This window comes from Zingiber officinale, chromosome 7B (genome assembly GCF_018446385.1).
Source record: "Zingiber officinale cultivar Zhangliang chromosome 7B, Zo_v1.1, whole genome shotgun sequence".
NCBI classification, from domain to species: Eukaryota; Viridiplantae; Streptophyta; class Magnoliopsida; order Zingiberales; family Zingiberaceae; genus Zingiber; species Zingiber officinale.
Genome location: NC_055999.1, coordinates 101,048,282 through 101,065,827, shown reverse-complemented (window position 1 = coordinate 101,065,827; position 17,546 = coordinate 101,048,282). Strand labels below are relative to the sequence as shown.

Sequence of the window (17,546 nt, the reverse complement as noted above, 5' to 3'; positions counted from 1 at the left end):
TTCTGGCTACTACTCACTAGCAGTGCGGCCTGATGGTAACATGAAACAGAGCATGAGGCTCAGAATCACATTAAGCAAAGGGAAACTGACAAGTCATGGTTTGATGGGCTAACGATGGGTTCAAGGTGGCCTAGCTGAAGAGGAAGGAGCTGATCGGAGACTGCAAAGTTGAAGGAGAATGTAATTAGTCGATCGGGTTGCGGCTCGGAGATCTTTGTTACCTGTGTGTCTGAAGTGGTTGGCTAGTGTTTGTATCAATATCCATGAAGGTTTGTCAGTTCAGTTCTGTGTATTGCTATCATGTGGATTTAGAATCCACTTCTATAAGAAACAAAAGAATCCACTAAAAAAATTATATATATATATATATCAAAAATGTCAAAGCATTAATAATATTTCATACAAGAAGCACGTGTTCTACCCGAGCCAGTCCCGCACGGCCACACCGTACTAATTGACGATCGAGATTTGAACACGTGAGAAACGGACGTCTGAGATTGGAAGGCGCAGACGATAAGGATCTCAGGGGAAGGTTAGGTTTGACTGTTTAATGGATTTGAAAAGCCGTTGGGTGGGATGGCGGGAAGGGCACCCTCCGGTCAACCACCGGCCCAATCCCGCTTTCACCCCCAGCTTCCGGCTTAAGAGCTCTCTCTGCTCCGCCACCTCCCTCTCCAAGACTCCAACCTCTCCTCAGTAGAAATCTCAAGCTACAGCAGAAATTCTTGAAAGGCATCTTCTTCGAATTCATTCTGGTTTAGCACCAACCAAAGCATTCTTCAAAAATGGATGAGCTCGATAAGCCATTGCTTGGCCCCGAAGACTTCGGACGCGATTCCATAGATCTGGTAACCACTTTGAAAATTTATCATTCTGAAGATGTTACTAAGTGTCGATTACAGGAACACATGCCCTTGGAGGGTGTCTTTGAGCAACTAAGGACATCTGGAACTGGACTTTCTTCAACAGATGCCGAAGCAAGACTGCAGCTTTTTGGACTAAACAAGTTAGAGGAGAAGCCTGTAAGTTCACAAAAACTTGTTCAGTGTTATTCATTTGTATCAATTGGATCGAAGAATTCAAATTATATAGCTTGATCTGTCACTGATGCTGTCGATTTGTGATCGTCATAATGACTCACTTAAATTCAGGAAAACAAGTTTTTGAAGTTCCTTAGTTTCATGTGGAACCCCTTGTCTTGGGTCATGGAAGCTGCTGCAGTGATGGCAATTGCGATGGCTAATGGTGGAGTGAGTTATCTCAGATTAATGCATTCTATTTATTTTGCTTCGCTATCGAGAACAAGTGAATTCTCTCATTGATTCTCCTTGTTTCGAGTGGTAATTTCTTTTCTTCATCTGGTTATTAGGGCCAGGGTCCCGATTGGCAAGACTTTGTTGGAATCATCTGCCTTCTGATTCTGAATTCGACTATTAGTTTCATTGAGGAAAATAATGCTGGAGATGCTGCGGCTGCGCTCATGGCTCGCTTGGCTCCAAAGTGTAAGGTAGCTTCTGAATACTTATTGAATTTGTCATGTAGAAGAATCCATAAGGCCTCAATTTGTTAAGAAGCATTAGTCATTTCTGATTTCTAAATGGTAGACTGTGCCAATAGGTACTCAGAGATGCTCAATGGCAAGAGAAGGATGCTGCTATTCTCGTGCCAGGAGATATCATCAGCATCAAACTTGGCGACATTATCCCTGCAGACGCCCGATTGCTTGAGGGAGATCCTTTGAAAGTCGATCAGGCAAATCTTTTGCAACTTCAGCTTCACTTTTATTATGCTCGTTCAATTCATGGAAATATGATGACTATTTCATATTGATGGAGACTTTGTTATGGTGATGCAGTCAGCTCTTACTGGTGAATCTTTACCTGTCACAAAGATAAGAGGCGATCTTGTATTCTCTGGTTCAATCTGTAAGCAAGGAGAGATTGAAGCTGTTGTGATTGCAACCGGCATTCACTCTTTCTTTGGAAAAGCTGCCCTTTTGGTAGACTCTACAGAAGTAGTTGGGCACTTTCAGAAGGTAAAATTTGAGTATATTTCATCCCGCCGATATCCTAAAGAGGATTACAAGTTCCTTTTGAAAGAATGTAAGAAATTGATCAATTAACTTTTCAGGTTCTTACTTCAATTGGGAACTTCTGTATATGCTCAATAGCTGTTGGAATCATTCTTGAAATAATAGTTATGTTTCCGGTCCAACATCGCTCGTATCGAAATGGAATCAATAACCTTCTTGTTCTCTTAATTGGGGGGATTCCAATAGCCATGCCAACTGTGCTATCAGTAACACTTGCGATTGGGTCTCACCGCCTTTCGCAACAGGTACATATTTGGAGTTAAAACTACTATATGCAGCAAACTATCTCATGCCAAAATGTTGATTTATAGGGTGCAATTACTAAGAGGATGACTGCAATTGAAGAATTAGCAGGAATGGATGTTCTCTGCAGTGACAAAACTGGTACACTTACACTGAACCGACTCACTGTTGATCGGAATCTTGTTGAGGTAGAAATACTTTTGTTCGTGAATCAGTTAGTAAACAACCAGTCTCAAGGGGATTCAAATAGTAGCTCTTGATCCTATAGGTTTTCAGTGATGACATGGACAAGGACATGGTTATATTGCTTGCAGCAAGAGCCTCAAGGCTTGAGAACCAGGACGCCATCGATACTGCCATCGTTAACATGCTTGCTGATCCTAAAGAGGTAAGAAATACAATTTTTATCTGAAATTTAAGATCCTTCAAGTAGCATCTTGGCTCTACTTTAGGTTTGAGCAAGGAGAAATAACAGATAGATTTTGAAAATATATAGGCACGCGCAAACATAACCGAAGTGCATTTCTTTCCCTTCAACCCTGTCGACAAAAGGACAGCTATAACTTACATTGATGTCGATGGAAATTGGTATCGAGCTAGCAAAGGAGCTCCAGAGCAGGTGACTTTTATGTGTCACCTATTGTTGTGTAACAATTTGGTGCTCCTTGTCTACTGATTTCTTCTTGAATCTGAAGTTATTTTGTCCTTCAGATCCTAAATCTATGCCTCAATAAAGAGAAAGTAGCTGGAAAAGTTCATGCAATCATTGATAAATTTGCTGAAAGGGGTCTTCGCTCACTCGGGGTAGCTTTTCAGGTAAATTGACACAATTCTTACAAGTTTTTTGGCTAACTAGAACAAGAAAAAAATGATCTTGCTTAATTTTATTTGTTGAGTAATACTTTTCAGGCTGTTCCTGAGAAGACAAAAGAGAGCGCAGGGGGTCCATGGGTCTTCTGTGGCTTATTGCCATTGTTTGATCCACCTAGGCATGACAGTGCCGAGACCATTCGGAGGGCGCTAAATCTCGGTGTTTGCTTGAAGATGATTACTGGTATGTCTAGGATTTGATGCTGCTAAAGCTTCTCTATTTAAATTCTTGATTTGTTTCTCGAATGATGCCTCACAATGTCTAATGTGCACTGATTTGATGCTGATTTTCTTTAAGTGCTTAAAAGAAGATATATCTTCCTACAGGTGATCAACTAGCCATTGCTAAAGAAACCGGGCGACGACTAGGAATGGGAACCAACATGTACCCTTCTTCGTCATTGTTTGGTCGTGATAAGGATGAAAACGATGCTCTTCCTGTTGATGAACTCATTGAAAAAGCAGATGGATTTGCCGGTGTTTTTCCCGGTATGTTTGGTTTAAACTGAAATCTACTGCTACTTCTATAAATATTGAAGTTAATGCACTTGAAACCTAAGCTACTGCTACTTCATTCAGAATTGGGGGTTCTGTAAGAAAGTTCTGATGCATATTCATTTTCTTATTTCAGAACATAAGTATGAGATTGTGAGGATTCTCCAACAAAAGAAGCATGTGTGTGGAATGACAGGCGATGGCGTAAATGATGCGCCTGCGTTGAAGAAAGCAGACATAGGAATAGCAGTATCTGATTCTACAGATGCTGCAAGGAACGCCGCCGATATTGTCCTCACAGAACCTGGATTGAGTGTCATTATAAGTGCTGTCTTGACCAGCAGAGCTATCTTCCAGAGAATGAAGAACTATACAGTTAAGAAGCTTGACTAAGTGATCATCCAATCAATTTCTTTGCAGTGCTCTTTTTTTTTTTTTTTTCTTTTCTTCTGTTTATGCTCTCATAGTCATTCTTTGCAAACAATGCAGATTTATGCTGTATCGATAACAATCCGTATAGTGGTAAGCAAACTGAAAATTTTGTGTTCTTCACTATAACATTTATGCCTGTGGCCAATTCCTAATCCTATATACTCTGTCTTTTGCAGCTTGGATTCATGCTACTTGCTTTGATATGGGAATATGACTTCCCCCCTTTCATGGTTTTGATCATAGCCATTCTGAATGATGGTAAAAGTTAACTATGTTCTCGAGTTCGACATCATCCACACAACTCTTTTTCCCAAATGGCATCCTTTTTTCCTTTTCAGGGACCATTATGACTATATCGAAGGATCGCGTGAAGCCATCAAAGCACCCGGATAGTTGGAAGCTCCAAGAGATATTTACTACAGGCATTGTCATAGGCACATACCTAGCATTAGTTACTGTTCTTTTCTATTGGACTATCATAGAGACTAGTTTCTTCGAGGTAATACAGTTGTTTCTTATTGCCATTGTTCAAACACCTACCCTTTCTGATGGTTCTTTTATTCCATAAATAACAGACTCATTTCAAAGTTAGAACTCTAAGTGGGAACACCGAAGAAGTGTCTTCTGCTATATATCTACAAGTTAGCATCATTAGTCAAGCTCTTATATTCGTCACACGCAGTCAAGGATGGTCGTTTTTGGAGCGACCGGGCACACTTCTGATGTGTGCATTTGTTGTAGCTCAATTGGTGAGTTCCCTAGAATTCAGTCACTTGTACCTAACTAGTTTAGAAAAATTACCTCTATTCGATCTTTCGGTAATCAGCTTGTTGAGTATAAGTCTGGTTTTACAATCTGTGGTGCAGGTTGCCACCTTGATTGCAGTTTATGCTCATATAAGTTTTGCATACATAAGAGGCATAGGCTGGGGCTGGGCTGGTGTGATATGGATTTACAGTTTGGTTTTCTACATTCCTCTCGATATAATCAAGTTCGCCGTTCGATATGCTCTTAGCGGAGAAGCATGGAATCTGCTTTTTGATAGAAAGGTAACAACTTCAATTCATTGGTTCTACTCCCCTTCACAGAGTCAAGAGTTAGTAAATTCTGTCATTGCCTATTGCAGACTGCTTTTACTAGTAGAAAGAGCTTTGGGAAGGAAGATAGAGAGGCTCAATGGGTGATCTCCCAGCAATCTTTGCAAGGGCTTCTACCTTCTGATATCGTGAAAGTTGGACGACGACCGTCTTTGATCGCTGAACAGGCAAAGAGGCGTGCCGAAATAGCAAGGTAACAAATTTGCTCTCTAGCTAAACTTTGTTCAAAGTAAATTCCCGCCTTACGACTTTTCGGTTCATCCCTTACTAGGCTACAAACAAAAACTAATAGATGGTTTATGAAACTTGGAGACTAGAACAGCTTAAAATTGTTGGTGATCTCCAATATATGCAACCAAATTCACTTAAAGTAGTCTTCATGAGGCACAACCATAATTTGTTGATCTTATTAGGGTAAATAAACTAGTCATTCATTTAAATTTGGGGTTTGGTTACTTGACAATGTTTAATATTACTTGCAGGTTGGAAGAGATGCACACACTAAGAGGGCATGTTGAATCTGTTGTTAGATTGAAGAAATTAGATATCAATGTCATTCAAGGAAGCCATACGGTGTGATACCGATGATAACAAGCAATCCACAACATGTTGGTTCGATTTTAGATTATGAAAAATATATAGATTTGTGTTGTAATTAGGATGATTGAGTTGAGGTGATTGGTTTTTCGAGAAGTTGTGGTCATTCATTTGAATGGTTAGCAAACAAATTATATTTGCACTATGAAGAATGAACTTGAAGTTTTAATATATTGATTTTCTTCATTCCATTAAATTGAGTGGTAATAAAATAATTAAAGTATTATAGATGAGTCATTTTGATTTTTATGTTTAATTTATAAAATTATAAGTAAATTATTAATGTATTTATGCTTTTTAAAATTATAAAGATTTGAAATAATGATACTCATTAATAAATACCATTAATAAGTTCTTGTAATGTTGTTATGAGTAACTGTCGATGATGAGTTGATGGGTTTTAAATAGAAAGAATAAAGAAATTAAAGTTGCGCTTTCAATTTAATTCACTACTTTTAATTTAAATATTGATTTTGATTTAAAGTTCTCATCTAGTTTTGGATGAAATTGGGAATTAGAGAGAGAAAAAGAAGAGGAATTTTAGAAATACACTATGTAATTTGGATATTTTGAAACTTGGGTGTGTGAAATGTGTAACAATGAAATTTGCTCGTGGGTTATGTAAATTGCCGTAAAATTATTATAGATAATATATATATTTGTAAAGATATAAAAAAATATATATTATTGTATTTTGATAAATGATGATTTCTTTTTTAAATATCAAAATTTAGAAGATCATACAAATGTAAGTAAATTATGATTCGTTATAAATTTTATATGAAGATTTAATTATTTAAATATCTTAAATAAATCGAGTATTTCATCTTACTGGGTTTAATTTATAAATAGGCCAGTTTCATGGGCCGACGTGAAAGGGCGATCATGATAAATTCCACGAAAGCACTCCGTAATCGTAAAACCCTAGGGAGCGAACGCTGGAAGAAAGAAACCAAGTCTCGACGCGATCGACAGGCCATGGCGGGAGCCACCTCCGTCGCCGGAAGTGGAAGCAAGAAGAGGAAGTGGAAGCGAGTGAATGTTGCGATGGAGGGTGTTTCAGAGACCGCCGACCACGTCGCTCCCATCGTCGGCTACTTCCCGTCTGGCTTCGACCCCCATGGCCACGCCAACGGCGATCCCAACATAAAGGTCTTCAGGAACAAGAGGAGGCCCAACCGCCTTGAGCTCGTTGTTAGCCCTAGTGATTCTAGCGTTGATTTTGTCGGTAGGAGCTACGCTGGAGAGGCTGCGGTTCCTCAGATATGTAATTATGCAGTAGGTGTGCTCGACAAGGAATCGCAGACTCTTAAGATTGTGCCTATCGCTTCCAACAAGGTGACATCCGGAAAAAGATCGCTCTTTTATGCTTCTAGCTTTTGTTTTTACATCTGCGCTCTACTATTTAGGGGGTTTCTTTCACCGATAAGCAACTAACTCAAGTTTTTTCTTTTCGTGGGTACTTGAAATAGACTGATATAAATTATTCCCTTTGATTTTTAGCAAGATGTTTGTGTTATACATTATTCTTCTTATCGAGTTGTTGAGCCTTACCTTGATGAATGCAGATCTTAAGATTGGAACCACGACTGAAGGGAAATTCTTTACTTGAGACAGAAGTTTCAGAAGGTTTAGCAGAAGAGAGTGTTGGTACAAACAAAGTAGAAAGGAAAGTTAGAGAACTTACATTAATGTACGGGACAAAGAAGGACAGGGACTCGGTATGTTTTTTTTTTTTTTGTTTTTTTGTTTTTTTGACTTGGTACTTAATACCTACACTATTGAATAGGAACCCTAAATAGTTCTCTAGTGTCTCAGTTCTAGTTATCTGAAGTCCAAAGTCGTCCGCTAGAGGTTTCTTTGATAATCATCTCGTGACTCTGTAGAAATCATATGCAGCTGTCTACCACTGTCCCATATTCCTTTCTGCATAATGGATCACTTGTGTGCAATGTATGCTGTCTAGTTGACATGTGATTTATATGGCGACCATTTGCAGGATAAAAGATGGAAATCTTTTTTTAGCCAACGGAATGATGCTTCAACTGATGAACACATCAACAGTATTAATCATGAAACTGATGAAGGGAATGATGTTCTTGAGGATGCTGTGGAATCCATTCCTCGTAACATTCCACCTCATGATCTTTCTGCAGATACACCAGATAAAGCTTATCATCTGGATGAGATTATTCCCATAATTGAAAGAGATGACCTCTTTGACATTTTGGAGGCGTTAGAGTCTGGAACTGACATTTCTTCTAAAAGTTATCCAACTTTTGTCTACAACCGTAGGCATAAGCTAAGGGAAATTAAGGTACATTAATCTAGCACATTGACTTTATTACTTTATGCTTGTGCTTTTATAATTTTTCTTCTGTCATAATGGCTTAGTGTTTTTTTTATCTCTTGCTCTTATTTTGTTGCATTATGGCATAAATTTAGATTCACATAATTACATGCATTGCCTGAATGCTAGTGCCTTCTAACCAATTCTTGCAAAGTTGTAAATGAAAAGCAGTCACATTGGCTCATGCTGATCGAATGTGATTGTTGATAATTGGATGTAGAACTTCTGGTTACAACTTTGGAACTAATGCTCTTTCTTTTCCTATTGGAATCTCATGCTAGCCTATATCTTGTATGGCAACGACTGGCATTCTTATGATGTGATCACAAGGCATACTTCTCTTTTTTCTTAAAACCTAGTCAGTATAATTATGTAGGCAGTCCTACACTTATGGGCTAGTTTCAATAGACACTAGCAAGAAAAATCACATTCTTCTTTCCTCGATGACACTATAATCTGAGAAAAGTCTACTAGTTGGAGTCTTATACCAAAGTTAATCAAGAAAAACTCAAAGTAACCTATCAGTTGGATACTTGGGGGAGCACCTTTTTGTTCTTCTGTAAACCATGGATGAGTCTATCAAAGTTGGGATTTCATAATGAGTAATGATTTACAGAGGGAAAAAATCTCAAGGAAAAGCTCAAGGATATATATATATATAAATTCATGGCCCATCATTTTTACTTTTGTAGGTCCCATCACTTTATGTATCTATCCTTGAGATTTTTCCTGAGATTTTTTCCCTTTGTATATCATTTTTCTTCATAATATAATTTTCCAAATTCTTTTATTTTTGGTACTTGGAGAACCAAAGAATTTGAATCTTATAACTTAGATATAGCAACATCGATTAAGGTCTTTATCTTTTGTGCCTTGCAATCACACTAATTCAATATTTATATAAGTAATTTGTTGTCCTTCAGTAAAAATTAACCAATTATTTTTTCTTTCTTCACAGGATCAGAAAGAAAAGGGTGAGCTAGCTTGCATACTTTCATACATCTCTCATCTTTGCCATTTTTGGGATCGGCAAAAGCATGAACATTTTGAGCATTTAAAGATTCCACGAGCATCATATCAGAACTTCACTAGGACATTTTTAGATCCAAACTCAATCAAGTTGACGGCGGAGAAGAAAGAACTCATGATTGGGTACATCTTAGTGCTCACACTTTTCGTGGATTCTTTTCAAACCGATCCCACTGATATCGCAAAAGACTTGAAGATGACTACAATGTCTCTGAAACCATACTTTGTCCAATTGGGATGCAAAGGCAAGCATGTCTTCAATAAACCCACGATTTGGAATCTGACTGCTCCTCTTCGGTTACCAGAAATCATCAAAACATCTAGGAGAAACAAGTAAACATCTTAAGGCTAGTGCCTGTGCTTGCATTGCCACTATGCTTAATGCTATTTAGCTCCAAGAACAAAAAATGACGAGTGGCAAGCAGTCTTCTTAAGATATCGCAGGTTTGCAACATGCAGATCTTGATGCATGTCTCGTAAACACAATTGGAGTTTGCCCGGGAAGGATTGCAATTGTTTGTTATTTTCTGCTGTTAATTTAAATCTGTGCTGATTTGTTGTTTTAATGTGGTTGGAATATTTAAGTATTTTAGAATGTGGTCAATTTGCCATTTTGTTTTGCTTGAAAAATCAAATTCTCCTATAGAGCGGTGGTATGGACTTTTAAGGTAATGGAGCGGTTGTCGATTTATTTGCACTTTTTGATTTATTTCAATGATTGACAGGAAATTTTTATGCGTTTGGTCGGTCATTTTCGGTATTAATAGAATGGGGTTTAGACGCGTGATTATGATATAAACTTGAGTTAAAGGTTCAAATAAAGATATTAAATGAATTTACTAAATTTCCTTGATACGAGTTATTTATAGGAGTTCAGATTTTTTTTTTTTTCTAATTCCTGATTCTTTCGAAATTTACATGTTGGATCTTAGTCAGCTTCTTGTTAAAATTAATTACAATCTTCTTTAAGTTCACCTTTCCATCTATTTGGGGGGTCGGGGGTCTGATTATCTCTTCGGGGCGGTGCGATGATTAAGACACAGGGTGTTATCACATGAGATTTTGAGGTTGAAATTCGACGTGATTGAACATAATCTACCTCATGTCTTAACCATTTGTATTAATAACTAGTAGTCACCCGTGATTTACCTCTTCCGTATTGGCCTAGAGACGGGTTAGTGGGATGTTGGGGCGTACGAATCATCTTTTATCACATGATTGTCTGATTGATTCAAATTATAATTTAAATAATATAGATTATAATTTAGATCGAAAGATGAATTCAAGAAAAATTATAATTAATTTTAACCGAATTTTAATCACGATTCTATATATCAATTGCGGGGAGGGACCATGAATTACGAACCGAATCTGAATTTTTTATTTATCCAATAATTATATGTACATCAATTGACGAAAAAACAGACAAAATTAAATGGATGAATAATAATGGCGGTGTACCTCTTGCTGCGACTTGTTTCGCAAGCAAAGTAAAGCGCAGGCCGGAACCGTCCATTTACCATCCAACCGTCTTGTTCATCCTGAACCGAATCTGCCTTATTCCCCTCGACTCGATATAGCCACCCTCTAGGATCTAGTTCAAACGCTGCCGCCGTCCGATTCCAACCCAAAGCGGCGGAGCTAATTCGTCGACGAGCAGGGTAGAGAGAGATCAGCATGGCTCCCGAGCCCGAGGACGAGATCAACGAGAAGAACCCTCGTCCCCTCGACGAAGACGACATTGCCCTCCTCAAGACCTATGTGAGAAACCCTCTTCTTGTACATATAATTGACCTCTCAACTGATTTTCGCTTGCGCCTTCTTTCGTCTCTTCTTACACCTAATTGAGTCCGAAGTTGAGTTTATTGCATGAAGGAGTTCTCGAACATTTTGCAGTGGTGTGATTTAAGATCTCCTCTTCGGTTTATCTTTTGTATAATCGTGGATCACCTTCTTTTATTCCATTGTTTCTTTTTTGGAGCGCAAGATCGAAAATTTTCGTTTTTGGTGTGACTTATTTTTATTGAAAAGTTTTTTTTTTTTTTTTTTTGGGTTCGTGTTGTTTCCTGATCAATTAAATTTGTTATTTTAGCGTCTGGTATGGTTCAATTGCTATTTGCGTATTAATATTACTCTTTTGTCACGACATCTGCATCTATAGATTACATATTCTGGTTTCTACATTTTTAAGCCTGCAAGTATAGATTTGTCTTTTTTTTTTTTTTTTTTGTTTAAGGACGGAGTATTATCTGCATCAGGTTTTTTGTTTGCTTAGTTCTAATGTTTCCTTTGCATTAGGTTGTCCTCTATGTATAGCTGCTGGATCCGTTATGCTGATTGTTTTGGCTTGTTTGGATCCTTAGTTTGGACTAGTTACTGGCTTAAAAGTCATAATCCACTTCTTATTCTATTTGATAATGTTTGATGACAGGGTCTGGGACCTTACTCTACAAACATCAAAAAAGTGGAGAAGGAAATCAAGGAACTGGCCAAGAAGGTTAACGATTTATGTGGTATGCGTGAATGGAAAATTTTCTATTTAATTATAGATTAGAAGAATGCTGCATTTCTCGGTAGCATGTAGTATTGACAGTGAGCTTAGTAAGTAGTAAGTACGTGGTGTTAAGTTAGAAGGAGAACTTTAAGGAAATCTTAAAATAGTTAGTTCCAAATTATCAAGTGAATCTTTTAGGCGATAGTTTAGAAAGTCTAGTGTATCTCAGTGTTGAGTTTTTTAAGTGAAGTTGGATGAAGAGTGTTATATCATAAAGGTCATGCCAACATGAAGCTGAACAGTAATGTGGTGCATATCAAGTCCAGACTAAAGAGAATCGACATGTGAATACCAAAATAGAGCAAAGCATTTTAGGTAAGCATGCTGCTGATTTATTTTATTGCCACAAAATAACCTGATCTGTTTTTGTAAATTAGTCAATCGTCAACAAAAACCAATGAATTCAGATATATATATTCTAACTAAATTTTAGAATGGTGGATTGCTGGTTTTGATATCTCTTCAGCTTTTATTAGCTAAGCATGCTTGTAAGCTTGAGATTTTCAGTCAAACAATGAGACAAAGCTCTTCTTGATGGTCAAATATCATTTCACTACAAAAGTGATCACTTTTGCTGTTAACTTTCTTCTCACTCAATTACTGTTTTATCTGCAATTTTACTGTATATTCTAGTACCTATTATTTTGCATTTAATCAAGTCAAACTAAATTGTAAATTATCATATGGAATAACATCATGTTAGTCACTATTGTGCTTGCCTGAGTGTCTATTGATTATTTTTTTTCCACAATAGGAATCAAGGAATCTGATACTGGTCTAGCTGCACCAAGTCAATGGGATTTAGTCTCTGACAAGCAAATGATGCAAGAGGAGCAACCTCTTCAAGTAATCATATTCTTATGGATTTATGTTGTGTTAATTTTCTCTGGCTAGTTTATAGTGACGCTTTACTTCTTTTGAAGGTTGCAAGGTGTACAAAGATTATCAGCCCAAACACAGAAGATGCTAAATATATGATTAATGTTAAGCAAATAGCTAAGGTATATTTCTTTCTGACGTGTTTACAGTATTCAGACTATGATTGACAGTTTCAGATTGCATAATGAAATATCTTTCTCTTATGTAGTTTGTGGTTGGACTGGGAGATAAAGTGTCTCCCACTGATATCGAAGAAGGGATGCGTGTAGGGTGAGAAGACTATTTTTGATATATATATTTTTAAAGCTCTATAGTAGTTGATTTTTGTATTATGATGAAGAGCTGGCAGAGTACATGCCATTATGTTATGTTTCTTTTATTTCTAAATGCAGGGTTGATAGGAGCAAATATCAAATTCAAATTCCTTTGCCGCCTAAGATTGATCCGAGTGTTACAATGATGACTGTTGAAGAGAAACCTGATGTTACCTACAATGATGTAGGTGGATGCAAGGAGCAAATTGAGAGGATGCGAGAAGTGTGTATATTTTTCTACCTTTTTATTGCTTCGTTTCCATCATACTATTAGTTTTTTTGTGTTTGATTCATACCTTTTTAAGGAGTCAGATATCAAATTTAAGATTTTATTTGTGGTTTATGTTTTTTTTAAACTTTTAAGAATTTAAAATTTTGTTTGACTTAATGTTTATTATCAATTTATTAAAACTATATTTGCATTATTTTATCCCATTCTCTTCAGGTTGTAGAGCTTCCTATGCTTCATCCAGAGAAATTTGTCAAATTAGGTATTGATCCTCCGAAAGGTGTTCTCTGTTACGGCCCCCCAGGAACTGGAAAAACACTACTAGCTAGAGCTGTAGCCAACAGAACAGATGCTTGCTTTATTCGTGTAATTGGAAGTGAACTTGTGCAGAAGTACGTTGGAGAAGGAGCTCGGATGGTTCGTGAACTCTTTCAGGTTGTCAAGCTTCCAGAGTAATAAATTCAGCATTCTTGAGAATCCAATTGCCCCTGTTAGTTGTGTTTTATTTGTTGGCCACCTCTAGTCTGTTCTATTGATGCTCTCTTTTGGTATAGATGGCACGCTCAAAGAAGGCTTGCATTGTCTTCTTTGATGAAGTTGATGCAATTGGTGGTGCTCGGTTTGATGATGGGGTTGGTGGTGACAATGAAGTTCAGCGTACCATGCTTGAAATTGTCAATCAGCTTGATGGTTTTGATTCTAGAGGAAACATTAAAGTCCTAATGGCCACCAACAGGTATGTTTCTAACTCATATTTGGCTGTCCATTAGTCCCACAATGTTACAATGTCATTCCGTGCATGCAAATTATGTCAAAGTCATATCAGCATCTACATCAATTATTCTAGATGCATAAACTTTTGATGTTTTAGCCACAATGCGGTTGTAAGACAACTGAATAGAGAGTTGAGTTCTTAAAGAATAACTCTTGGTTTATTTTAGCAGTGAAGAGATACTTTTGTGTAGTCACTAGCAGAGTAATTTTCCTGAAATGACTGCAAACGTTAAATAGTGTACTCTTCAATTCTCTCATCTGTGTCTGTCTATTTCTAAATAATGCAGGCCTGACACTTTAGACCCTGCACTGTTACGTCCTGGAAGGTTGGACCGTAAGGTTGAGTTTGGCCTGCCAGATTTGGAGGGTCGAACGCAAATATTCAAGATTCACACCAGGACAATGAACTGTGAGAGGGATATCCGGTTTGAGCTTCTTGCCCGTCTCTGCCCAAATTCCACTGGTGAGAAATGCTTGCCCCTATTACAAGTTGGCTGATAACTGGTACCATTTAGCGAAGTCCATTATTAAGCCTGATTGTGCTAAAAGTTGAGAAACCAATAAGCTGCAACATTATTTCATTATTTGCAATTTTCTTTTAGTTTGGTTCTCAATTTGAGTAGGAAGAGAGAGAGAGAGAGAGAGAGAGAGAGAGAGAGAAGACTCTTCATTTCTGCATTTTCTAACAAGATTGAATTCTTTATGGAGGCAAACCATACAACTATGCAACAGACTCTGAAAGGAATTCCTACAAGATCTTTTAGAATTTACAAGTTCGAACAACCAACCCATATTCGTAGTTGGGCAGATTCACGATAAATACAATCTCATCATTATATGATTTATTTGCATTAAATAGGAACTACAAATTTCCTGCCAATTTTCACGCTCAGGATCTTTGTTATTGCCATTTGCTTCTTTTATAGGGGCTGATATCAGAAGTGTGTGCACTGAAGCTGGGATGTACGCTATTAGAGCAAGAAGGAAGAATGTTACGGAGAAAGATTTCCTTGATGCAGTGAATAAAGTCATCAAAGGCTACCAAAAGTTCAGCGCCACACCCAAGTACATGGTCTACAACTAAATATGTCCCCGCGCCGAGCATTTACCTTTTATCCACTGCAATACACACATTGCCCCTTACATGCTATGGTGGACCTTGTCTAGTAACTTATACGCAGTTTAATTTAAGTTTGAGCTTTAAAAAAGAATGCGCCTTCAATGGGGATTGTAGTTGGGCAAATATTTTGCAATCACGCAGATTCCTATTTCACAAGAACACAGCATTCGTCGTGGAACTCTGTTCTTGTTCAAATTTCAGTTTCAGTATTTTCTTAGTAAAACAGGATTCAATTTGAATAAGCATTGCAAGCTCTAGTGATTTTTGAGCTTTGGGTATTGTTTCCTAATGAAATTTTAGGCTGTGTTCCTCATCATTGGTTATTCTGAATGGCAAATTTTTGACTTTACTTTTGGACGCTCCGATCATTTGCCTTGTGAGGGCCACTCACGGTGCGTGTGCATGATAGATTTCAGAACTGCTAGCCTCACAATATGCTTTGCACATTCATGTGTGACCAATTGAGATCCGGGCGTCTGGATCTCAGTTGAATCAGGGCGTCTGCAATGGCTTTTGGGTGCTTGGATCTCAATGGATCGTCCATGAGTATGTAGGGTAAAAACTCTCGCTCTATATGGTGCAAACTGTAGTACTCAGAAAATTGTATATAAGAAAAAAAAAAAAACCGAAGCATTGAATTGCTCAATCTTAATTAACAGTCTCTTGTTCCTGTATAAATTTGACAAGGTCAGTTCCTACCTTACGTTACCAGATAAATTGGTCCAAAAGCTTGAACTGCTAGGGCATGGTTTTGGTGCCCCAGGCAGCTGTAGGGCACTTCAGTCTCCTCTGCCCTTGTAGGGGTGAAGCAGAAAGACAGAGGCCCTGAAGAAGAGATGCCCATTTTTTCATGAAGCTGACCGAATCTTCTGCTATTTACAAACAACGGACCTGACCGTGGCTTCTGCTCTGCCCCTGCAAGCCTCGATGACTTGGACTTCAATGCGGCTGCTTCCTCTGCTCCACTCTTCTTCTCTCTAAACTTAAACAGCAAGGAGAGAGCTCTTATCCATGTCTTCTTTTCCCTTGCGCTTCTCATTTTTGCACTCTCAAGTTGTGTCACTGATGCACCATTTGCATGGTTTCAGGCCATCGACAGGAACAGGTAATAAATAGTGAGTACAAAGAGATTATCTCAACGGCGAAGCAAAGAATAATCTTTTTTTTTTATCAAAAATAATGTACAAAAAGGATTGACACTAAGAAGAATGAAAACAGAGAAAGCAAAATTCAGCACTTACTAATTAACAACATCACTGTATATAATTGTGGTTAACTTTGAATGCGAGACAGCATTAAATTGAGCTGTTTAGTCAATGGAATATTGGTGGAAGATATGGAAAAATTTGCCCAAATCTTTGGCAGCTTCAAAGTGTGTGATGGTGACAGGTGGATGTGCCTGATGTCAAGGAGAAGAATGAGGAGAGGAACATGGCATTTTTTTTTTTCACTCTTTATTTTTTTTTTTAATTTTTTTTTTTTACTTTTGTGTTCTTGTCATGGATTTCATGCTTATGTTTATTCACCTCCAGATCATCTATCATAAGAATCTATCTTCACACCTTCCAAATCATAATTTCTACTAAATCTTTCAAATGCTATAGTCAGTAAAAATACAATTTGCACAACTTAACAATCCATAGATAGTAATTAACTGAACTTGCAAAACTGAGCTCTGATACCTTTTGTTAGACAGCAATTCCTACTACCTAAATCAACAAATATATATATCAAATGCCTAAAAGAATAATAGAAATAGTGCATAAACTAGAATGACTCGAGAAATCTTAGCATGGAACAATGGACTAATGGAGAATATCACACACAACAAGAACATCCAAATTTATTTTTTAAAAAACTTTCCAAAAGCAAGGGGAAATAAAACTGAAAGGAAAAAAAAAAATGCAACTATTCTTTATCACAATTTACTTATAACAAGAGTAAACCAAAACATACCTTGACATTGGTTGAAGACCACCCTTTAGAAGGTTAGGAAAGGCCTCCCAAAGTAGATGACCATACTCCTTAGCTTCTTCTCTTCCCCATTTCCATGGTGCAAGGCTAAGCATCCTATTCTCATGTGGGCTCACGTTCTTCAATTACTTCTCTTCTGCTTCACATTGTAGTCCGACCTACTTCCATGCCTCATTTAAAGTTGCTTTCTAAGTCATTCAGAAAAAGGACTGAGATTTTTCACAGTGAAAGGAAATCAAATCGAAAAAGGTCTGACAGCTTCTCAGGGTAAAAGGAAATTGTTGAGAGTAGGCAGTTATTCAATGAAATCACTGAGGTTTTGTCAGATTCTTACAGCATTTAATCCACACTGCAAACTCAACCTCAAGGAGACATCAGAAATTTCCAAGGCACTAGTGACGATAGAACACATCAAACTCAACAATCTCAAGAGTTGATGAATCGATTGTGTGCGTTTAGCTTTCCATAAAGCCTCAGTAGAAATGCTTGAAGGTATA

At 37.6% G+C, this 17,546-nt stretch overlaps 3 protein-coding genes across 3 annotated transcripts; all 3 read left to right on the top strand.

Annotated features, from left to right (window-relative positions):
- Positions 1-633: 633 nt before the first annotated feature.
- LOC122006535 (ATPase 10, plasma membrane-type-like) lies at positions 634-6,022 on the top strand. The gene is made up of 21 exons (XM_042562079.1): positions 634-848; positions 903-1,022; positions 1,152-1,250; positions 1,370-1,507; positions 1,618-1,752; positions 1,856-2,035; positions 2,131-2,337; positions 2,404-2,523; positions 2,604-2,723; positions 2,832-2,954; positions 3,047-3,151; positions 3,245-3,389; positions 3,533-3,694; positions 3,837-4,075; positions 4,190-4,222; positions 4,309-4,390; positions 4,471-4,631; positions 4,708-4,881; positions 4,999-5,181; positions 5,259-5,422; positions 5,712-6,022. The coding sequence occupies exons 1-21, from the start codon at positions 786-788 to the stop codon at positions 5,806-5,808; spliced, it is 2,850 nt and encodes a 949-aa protein (XP_042418013.1). The 5' UTR covers positions 634-785; the 3' UTR covers positions 5,809-6,022.
- A 698-nt stretch (positions 6,023-6,720) lies between these two features.
- Positions 6,721-9,816, top strand: LOC122006534 (DNA-directed RNA polymerase I subunit rpa49-like). The gene is made up of 4 exons (XM_042562078.1): positions 6,721-7,164; positions 7,395-7,547; positions 7,826-8,143; positions 9,135-9,816. The coding sequence occupies exons 1-4, from the start codon at positions 6,805-6,807 to the stop codon at positions 9,540-9,542; spliced, it is 1,239 nt and encodes a 412-aa protein (XP_042418012.1). The 5' UTR covers positions 6,721-6,804; the 3' UTR covers positions 9,543-9,816.
- Positions 9,817-10,784: 968 nt separating this feature from the next.
- Positions 10,785-15,391, top strand: LOC122006532 (26S proteasome regulatory subunit 7A-like). Its single transcript, XM_042562077.1, has 10 exons — positions 10,785-10,966; positions 11,637-11,718; positions 12,514-12,605; positions 12,683-12,760; positions 12,847-12,908; positions 13,031-13,175; positions 13,398-13,616; positions 13,736-13,917; positions 14,243-14,418; positions 14,882-15,391. Exons 1-10 carry the CDS (start codon positions 10,883-10,885, stop codon positions 15,037-15,039), a joined length of 1,278 nt encoding a protein of 425 aa, XP_042418011.1. The 5' UTR covers positions 10,785-10,882; the 3' UTR covers positions 15,040-15,391.
- Positions 15,392-17,546: the final 2,155 nt, after the last annotated feature.

Excerpts from the sequence above, each read along its gene's own strand:
- LOC122006535 (XM_042562079.1), top strand. The coding sequence starts at position 786 with ATGGATGAGCTCGATAAGCCATTGCTTGGCCCCGAAGACTTCGGACGC. Across the intron at positions 849-902 it reads GACGCGATTCCATAGATCTG|GAACACATGCCCTTGGAGGG; the intron begins GTAACCACTTTG and ends TGTCGATTACAG. Across the intron at positions 3,695-3,836 it reads ATTTGCCGGTGTTTTTCCCG|AACATAAGTATGAGATTGTG; the intron begins GTATGTTTGGTT and ends TTCTTATTTCAG.
- LOC122006532 (XM_042562077.1), top strand. The coding sequence starts at position 10,883 with ATGGCTCCCGAGCCCGAGGACGAGATCAACGAGAAGAACCCTCGTCCC. Across the intron at positions 11,719-12,513 it reads GAAGGTTAACGATTTATGTG|GAATCAAGGAATCTGATACT; the intron begins GTATGCGTGAAT and ends TTTCCACAATAG. Across the intron at positions 12,909-13,030 it reads GAAGAAGGGATGCGTGTAGG|GGTTGATAGGAGCAAATATC; the intron begins GTGAGAAGACTA and ends TTCTAAATGCAG.
- LOC122006534 (XM_042562078.1), top strand. The coding sequence starts at position 6,805 with ATGGCGGGAGCCACCTCCGTCGCCGGAAGTGGAAGCAAGAAGAGGAAG. Across the intron at positions 7,165-7,394 it reads TGCCTATCGCTTCCAACAAG|ATCTTAAGATTGGAACCACG; the intron begins GTGACATCCGGA and ends TGATGAATGCAG. Across the intron at positions 8,144-9,134 it reads ATAAGCTAAGGGAAATTAAG|GATCAGAAAGAAAAGGGTGA; the intron begins GTACATTAATCT and ends CTTTCTTCACAG.